This window comes from Cydia amplana, chromosome 6, assembly GCF_948474715.1.
Source record: "Cydia amplana chromosome 6, ilCydAmpl1.1, whole genome shotgun sequence".
NCBI classification, from domain to species: domain Eukaryota; kingdom Metazoa; phylum Arthropoda; class Insecta; order Lepidoptera; family Tortricidae; genus Cydia; species Cydia amplana.
This window is the reverse complement of record NC_086074.1, coordinates 10,301,297-10,309,957: the sequence shown is the minus strand read 5'-3', so window position 1 is coordinate 10,309,957 and position 8,661 is coordinate 10,301,297. Positions and strand designations below refer to the sequence as shown.

Here is an 8,661-nt window from a genome sequence, read left to right as displayed (position 1 = left end):
CCCCTCAGTCTCCTCGTGCGCCCCCTCGGTCGCCGGAGCCTGTTCACTGCCTTCCCGGCTCATAGTGGTGCTGTACAAACATCACATGTCTTTAGATCAAGTTCATCAATCAAGACAAATCTACTAAACACCAGTGATCTTGGTCTACTTATACAGGGTGCTTTCTGTAACAGGAGCAATAAATTAAACAGTAGGCTGTACTCCTCAAACTGACCAACATTTGTTCAGCAACTTTTGAAAATAACTCATGTTTTGATTTTTATTACACTTTTAAGTTTATTCTAAGACGCAATGTATTGCAAATTTTGTTATGTTTAAAGCGTGACAAGCAACGTCAAACACACTGATGTCAGCGTACATTGAAGGCAATATTTATTTTGTATGTAAAAGTGGAAGTCTAAAGGATTCATAATTTTTAAAAGTTGCTGAACAAATGTTGGTCAGTTTGAGGAGTACAGACTTTAGTTTAATTTATTGCTCCTGTTACAGGAAGCACCATGTATATAGAAAGGAAAACTAACTCCAAATTGAGTTTCCGAACACGTTACAGATAGACATAGCCGACTTCCAAATCTGGTTCTCAGTTCGGTTGTATGTTTTTTTTATTCGCAGTTTTGTTGTGGCTTTGTCTATTGTTGTACGAAAATATGAAAAACAGAACACAATAATGCGGAAGGAGAAGAAAAAATATGTACTATAACCATTTTAGTGCGGTTGAAAAATACATGTACCAATGATCACGGTGACCGTGATGGAAGTGTTTAAATCTAAACTAGTTCCTAACTAAAAATCTAGTAGCCAAGTCTGTTTTCAGCAGCATTTAGGTTAACCTACTTTCAGTAAAATAAATACTTTCAGTAAAATAAACAAAAAGTGGTTGTCGTTGTTGCATGCCTACATTGAATGAGATCCAGACAACAACAGACATATTTGTCCAGATGCACTGAAATAACAAAAAACGTCAATAGAACGTCATGAAGCTGCAATAAGAACTGCGCATTTAGACACCGTTTTTTTTTTACATATTACTTGGCAATATATCAAAAGCATTTTTATGAGACGATTGCAAATTAGGTGGGTTACATGAAGTAGATTTAGGTAGGTAGTAGATCTATTTTTTCACGGTGTAATTTTTTGGTTACGATGACCAAGTCATTCATAGAGCCTATACCTATGCTAAGGCTAGGGTGTAACTGTCAGTAGTTATTTATGTGTCATGCATGTTCTAGGTACTTAAACAGTTTTTAAAACATTAATGTCTTATTATGTATGATTTTGTTAATTAATCATTTACCACTTACTGTAATGACGTTCAGAATCACAATCCTCTGTTATCACAATGCAAAACGTCCGCCGCTCAAAACATGCGCTGCCCAATACCAATTTTATTATTGGCTTTCAATCTGAAGCAGTTTTATTTATATTCGCAGAACAGTGTGCCGACGCACGGACGGAACACGACTGAAATTAATTACTTTCTCCCCAGTGGATTTGCGATCAGGCAAAACAGTGCCTTCATGACGATAACTTGGACAATTCCCAGTAAAATAGGAACATTCAAACCATTATTGACATCTGGGACGCTGGCCGAAATCCGTGCCAACAATTTAAAGATACAATGACGCCTGGTAGTTTCCATTTGGATCATGCCTACATGTAGCTATATGAATTAACGTGATTGCTACGGGAATAGCCTAATACTACCGTTAAATTGATTGTTAGGTACTTAATGTTCGATTTATTTATGCGCACCTATTCCTTTGGCATTGAAATAGACGAAATTATTATAGGCTTCATTCATGGGTACTAGTAAAGACAGAAAATATGTTACATTCACAAGTTTCAATATCTGACTTTAGGGAACGTATTTATTTATATTAGCCATAAACCGGGATCGTAAAATTTCTAATTCATGATAAAAGCAAGAGTGAAAAAGATTCGTCATCAACTTATTACGCGAATTAGTCTGTGTCCTTCTAGCCGGATTGATGAATACTAGAAATTTTAAGTCCTGTTGGAGGACTATGACAGTGTGTGAAATAAACCGGCAGTATTGCTCAAATTATCCGTACAGATCAATTTTATGTTACAACATACTTGTGTATATCGAAATCTCGAAAGTTTAACAGAACAGCCAACAAAGTTTTTAAAAATATATCTACAGGTAATCTGTCTATAAATAAAAGGAGAAATAAAACCACGGTAAACATAACAATAACATAGTCATTTTATTTCAAAAACATCTAAAACTAGTTAACAATTATTAACAATCCATGAATATAAAAATATGTATCTACTCAACATTTTTTGGCTAGTTAATTAATTACCAAGTAAACATATACTTAGGTATCATTAATACTGAAAATGAAAATTTCCTAAACCGACAATTATTGGATTTTGATATAAGAACACATTTAACAATACTTTCTATTTTTATTTCTTGCTGGTTTTGTTTTTGTTTGAAATTTCACGCCTGATTTGCTGCGTCGACAAGCATGGCAAATAGTGAAATCTTAGTTTGATTACGCAACAAGTACCCGTTACCGTCTGTTTAGGCTTTATCAAAAACGGTGTTGACAACGGACACGCTCTACTAACACTGTATTAGCAAATAATTTCAGCCTTAATCTCCTATGCGCCTGCGACAATTTCATCGAACGAAGCTTCATGCTCCGACCTCGCTAGCATGAATTCAGGCAAGGAGACACCTAAAGCCGCACTGTAACGAGGCATAGTTTCCGCCCAATATGCTGCTTTCGAATCGGCGCCTGCGAACTCTTCAGGCCCCAATTCAGTCTCGTCGGCGATTTCGGCGGCAGTTTCGGCCTCAGCGTCCACGCTCCTTCTCAGCCGGCGCGCAGCGGTCGGCAGCGGCGCCGCCGCGACCGAGCCGGCAGCGGCGGTGGACGGTGTGGCTTGGCTTGCTTTTTTCCGTTTTAGTTTTTTTCCATACCCGGTAGTAGCCACTACATATGCCGCAGATTTCTGTGTAGGAGTTGCGTTGGCAGCTACAACTTTACTCTCGGCGCCTTCGCTTGTAGTTACAGCAACCGGAGGTACGGGGGGTTGTGATTGAAATTCTTTGAGTTCCTGATATGCTAGATGACTCCTTTTTGGTGCCGATTCAGATACGAACATGCATTCTTCATTTTTCAAGCCATTCTTATCGACGCATTGGAAGCAGGTCATGCCGTTTTTATGAACTTGTTTACAAGACGATCTATCCTTTTTCTTGAATTCAGCTAATACGTGCTCAACGTCTTTTTTGGGCTCGTTGTCAGTGTAGAACTCGGGCAAAGCTTGCTTATAGTTATAAGGTTTCACTAGCGGATCAGCTTTTTCTTCGGAGCTTTCGTCACTTGCAGCGCGTAGTTTTTCGCTCGGTGTGGGATGAGAACTGTGCACATAATAAGCTTTATATTTCTCTTTTGAATCGTCCTCTACACTTTCTTCCTTTGGTGCTTTTAATTTTGCGTATTCCTCGGAGGGCTTATCATCCTCTTTCGCTTCTTCATATTTTGATGATTTTCTAGGTGCCTCTTCCTTTTGACCCTCCGGCTCGTCGGGTTCGTCATTACTGTTGAAATTTTTTTCTTTCGAGTAAGCATATTTATTATTTTTTGGCTCCGCAACATAGGAGCAGGATTCGTAGTTTCCTCCAGTTTTAGGATCCTTGCACACATTGCATGTCATTCCATCTCTGGTGACTTCTTTGCAATTTCCAGGGTTTTGTTTTATCTCAGCTGCTTGTTTTTCTGACAATTCCTTGATGCGTTCGTATTCCTTGTGGTCGTAGCCAGAATCGTAACCCCCATAAGGGTATTCGTAATCCTTGTTGGGGTCCTTCTCTTCTTTGTACGCACTGTTGTAGGGTCCACTGTCAAACGCTTTAGGTCTGGAAACGTACTCAGATTTATAATTATAGGGGTCATCTTCTTCCTCGTCGTCTGCGCGTTTTCTTAAGTTTTGGCTTCTGTGTTCTCCCGTGTATCGCCGCAAGCGGGGCGGTCCTGCAATATAACCATTGGGCTTATAGTTTTGTTCGGCTTCAGGGTTTTCTAACAGTTCCTCCTTGCGGTATTTAAGCGGGTGAGCTACTTCTAAATTTGTTACGGCGGGTTTAAAATATGCTGCTACTGAAGGATTCTGTTTTAAAGCTGATAGGATGTCTCCTTGTTCGTCTTTCTCAGGCTTGTACACTTTGTAGTCGGCATCGTGTATCTGTCTAATGTCGTATTGTGCTAGGGCCGGTTGGCGGTAGGCCGCCGAGTACTGCGCGGGGGCCCGCGGTGCCAGGTGCACCGGGGCCCGCGGTGCGAGCTGCGCCACGAGCGGCGCCGGCTTCGGTGGAGGAAGGAAACTTTGGCTAGCAATCGGATTGAAACCGAAATTTTCAGCAGCGAAAGTCCTATCTTGAGGGCCTACCCGTCTTTGCAAGGAGTCGAGAGAACTACTGACGACAGAGTCAAACAAGTGGGGGTACTGGCTCGTGTCTAGTTTAAGCAAAGCTGCGGCAACGGGACTTGAAGCCAGGCCTGAAAAAACCATATCGTTAAAGATTTGGTTGTTAATTTGCAAGCCATAAGAGGCCGGTATCGATCTTAGTCGCAAAAATGTAAAATTGATAGATTTAGTCGATGAAATTGTAGACCTTTTGTTACGTAATAGAAATAACAAGTACTGCAGCGGTATCATGGACGCGTTTTTATCACCTGTCACGTCATGCGTCACTTTCGCACTTACATACTTGTTAGAACGTGACAGGCATGGTGACAAATGATATAGAGCCGGCCATCTTAGCCCTTCTGGTATCTATTAGCACGTCTTCTTATCTTGCACTTTTACAAACAAACTTTTGAAAACAGACTCGCTAAATTAGTAATGATTTTTTTTCTGATGGACGTTTAGGTAAACGCGCGTAAAGCACTGATTTAGTCGATCTTATTTGTAAATTTCGTAAAGTTTGGACTGCTCAAAATGGTAATTTTGTATTTCACATATCCTGTACTCCAACTTTCATAGACTACATTTTTGTTACTTATATGATATTTAACAACAGTAAATAAAAGTTAGACGACATCAATTTTCACCAGAATATACTTCAAAACGAGTGATCATTTTTCGTGAAAATCGACTTAATTTCAACGTAATATTGATACAATCTACAACATTTCCTGAAACTGTTCTTATACATCATTTTTTTATAATTTACCACTACATTTTTGATGAATTTTTAAAAATTTCCCCTTCTCGTCATATATTGCCGGTGACGCACGCTCGGGACCTCATTATTAAAAGGCAAGAAGAAAAGACATGCTAATAGAAACCAATACTTGTTATTTAGATATTACGTAACAAAAGGAGTCAAATCTATCAATTTCACATTTTGGCTCTAAAATCGATAACGGGCTCATAATATCTAATAGTTAAAAAATACTTAAAAGACATACATAAATAAAATGCGGCTTACTAACCAGAGTTATCGCTGGCGAAAATCGGAGAAAAATCCAAAGGTTGAACGAACCCTTTTTCGGCATCTTCGCTGGCTAGCACTGCTTGACATATCGTCCAAATCAACAACTGCAAATAAAATTAATGGAAAATTAAATCACTAAACTTAGATCTTTACTCGTCGTTAAAAAAGATAAAACTATTCATACCAGACATCCGAGTCTAGACATTTTAGAGATGGGTTAAAACCCAAGTGAGAACCCTAGGCGTCCACTACTCCTCGCTAGTTCGAGCTGCTTTTCTGGTTCTGCTTGGAATGAAAGTAACGCGCCAATATTACAAAGACAAGGTTTTATAGGCGTGAATATTGCGCAGGTGAAAGATCGGTGCAACCGAGAGCGCGCGCTCGAGCGTATCTCGGCACAATGTCCGCTTACTCCATCCGCGGTCATGACCTGCCGATGGGGTGCCGGGCTGCAAGTCCTCCCAGATATTCACGGGGGTTCTACTCGGCGTTTCGCAAACGTTTTGCTCTCAGGTTGCTCGGAGCGTTCTCCCATAGGCACATGCACGCAAATGCAAAACTACGATAGGAGTTACGCAATACAGAGAAAGAACGTGATTTAGATTTGATTTGATCTGTGTTTGTGTAAGTTAACTTCAACCAGTTCAGCCTTATGAATCTATCAGTGTAAAGTAGATTTTGTTTTTTTTTAATTAAGGTTGCGTCCTAGTGTTTGACAGCCTAATTCCAATAGTTGACATCCCGTTTTCTATTGTTGAGAAGGGATTAAAGGGGGGTGAGATGGGATTTTTAAGGCTACTGCTACAAAAATAATGTATTCCAATTTTAAATGGAGCTATAGTAATACTCATAATAAAAAAATCGATCCAGCAATCTTCCAAAATCACCTTTGTATGAAATTCCATCTCACCCCAATTACGAGGGAGGGAGGGTGAGGTGGGACTTCCTGTTTATCGTCAAATTTATGAAATGGAACTACCCAAAATAAAATAAAAACTAAAATGCAAACGTCCGGAACACTTATTATATACACCATTCAGTTTGCATGTGTAAAAATTTGCCCCTACTCACTCCATTTTACGGTACTTATACTTTTCAATTTCTTCTTTAAAAAGCTCTACTTTTATCCTAGACGCAAAAAAAAACAGTTCGGTTGGCCACCAATCAAATCTGCTTATATTTGTAATAAAATGACAGATCGGATGTAGAAATTGGGGCAACCCAACTGACTTTAGTAACTGGGAAAAAAAATTAGCCAAGAGTATATATGTCGGGCCATGCTCAGTGTAGGGTTCCGTAGGTAGTATTCTATCAGAATAGGCTAAACGGGGTCTATTAGTAATTATATCATTAGGGACAAGCAAAAGGGAGTACCTACTTACTTTCGCAACGCTTTGTAATGTAGGTACCTACTTACGTATTTTTACTAAGAAGAGAAGACTTTTTGTAATAACTCCAAAACGGTTGGACCTATTATGTTCGCTATAGTTTTCATTGAAAGTATTTGTTGAGTTTTTATTTTACGATTATTTTTTTGTACCCATGGTTCAATAGTTTTCATGGACAATTATTTCCGAAAATATTTACTTTATCAAAAAGTGGTTGTTTAAGACCCCTATTCATTTTGAAAGACCTATCCATCGATGCCCATTGGGTGAAAGCGAAAAAAAAATTCATAAAGGACTATTTTGTATGGGAGGTATACCTTAAAAATATTTTTTCTAGATTTTATTGTACTGTTCTCTCGCAATGCATCTGTAATGCAAGATTACAGCGTTCTAGCACTAACGACCCCGGAGCAAAGCCTCGGACAGACAGACAGACAGACAGACGGACGGACATCTCTTTGCTCTACGCTAAACTAACTAACCTATAAAGATTCCTAGCTTAACCTAGTTGACTACGGAACCCTAACAAGGATTAGCGTTAATTAGGTTTGTAAGGCGTGTTTGTCGTATCTTAGTGACCCAAATATGTGGGGCACGGACTTGTGGAGATAGTTCGCCGTGACCCATATAGTATCGAGCACTGAACTGTGAAGGTGTTAACACCCTGACTGTACCTACATACAACCTTCCATACTATTTCATAGAGATTTTAATTTATGTAACAATATGTAGGCCATTAGCGAAATCTGGATCAGCCCTTCCTAATATACTTACTTTACTCTTTGAGCAGCCCAACAGAAGAAGTAGGAAAGAAGAACACAGCAAAAAGTTCTGGCATTTTGGGTCCGCTGGCCAGAGCTCTCCAAGATGCACTACCTATATTATAATATTTAAAACCTTCGCGTTTTGAACACATATTAACTCACATTTATAGACGGGTCTAACGCGAAATTTATTTAATTACCTTTATTTACCGACGTTTCGACACAGGTTAACTAGGTAGGTAGGTAGGTTAGGTTAGCCGCGACCATGACCAGTGAAACCTGTGTCGAAACGTCGGTAAATAAAGGTAATTAAATAAATTTCGCGTTAGACCCGTCTATAAATGTGAGTTACTACCTATATTGTCGATAAAAAATCTGCATTTTTCAACGTATCAACACAAGTTAATAGGTTGATACAGTCAACATCAAAAGTAACGGATCAGACTACGCGTCAAAAGTCTCTACCGTTCTCTGATATAGCTTTAGAAAAATATACTACTGGCTTTGTGAGCTGTAGACCTCGCAAACAACTTAAAACTGATACTGATTCATACTATTGCTCCGCCATTTTAAAAAACTTTAATCATCGAACCTGCTCACAAAATCTAACGAGAATCGGTTGAGAATGCGACCTGTAGAAGAGAACATAATTCGGACATACGATTTTTTTTGCCTTAGCTGAAACGGAGACCTTCGCTGACGCCTGGTCAATGAGTCCCTGTGTGTAGAATAAGTAGACTGAGACAGATACTTTTGAACGTGAACTGTCGAGATATATCTCTATTTGGAAAAATACGTGGAGCATTGTTTCATACGCTACGATTGGTGCTGATTAATTGTACAGTCAGCAATACTATTCGCTTAGCACCTTTGCATACAAACTTCTATGTCGGGCGGTCACTTTTCTCTGCAGCTGACTTCGCTAACGCCTGGTCAATGAGTCCCTGTATGTAGAATAAGTAGACTGAGACAGATACTTTTGAACGTGAACTGTCGAGATATATCTCTATTTGGAAAAGTACGTGGAGCATTG

General features: G+C 39.3%; 1 protein-coding gene across 1 annotated transcript; it reads right to left on the bottom strand.

Moving 5' to 3' along the window:
* Nucleotides 1–2,353: 2,353 nt before the first annotated feature.
* Nucleotides 2,354–5,952, bottom strand: LOC134648794 (uncharacterized). The gene is made up of 3 exons (XM_063503351.1): nt 5,661–5,952; nt 5,475–5,580; nt 2,354–4,535 (listed from the first exon to the last, which is right to left on the bottom strand). Exons 1-3 carry the CDS (start codon nt 5,679–5,681, stop codon nt 2,632–2,634), a joined length of 2,031 nt encoding a protein of 676 aa, XP_063359421.1. The 5' UTR covers nt 5,682–5,952; the 3' UTR covers nt 2,354–2,631.
* Between the last annotated feature and the right edge of the window lie 2,709 nt (nt 5,953–8,661).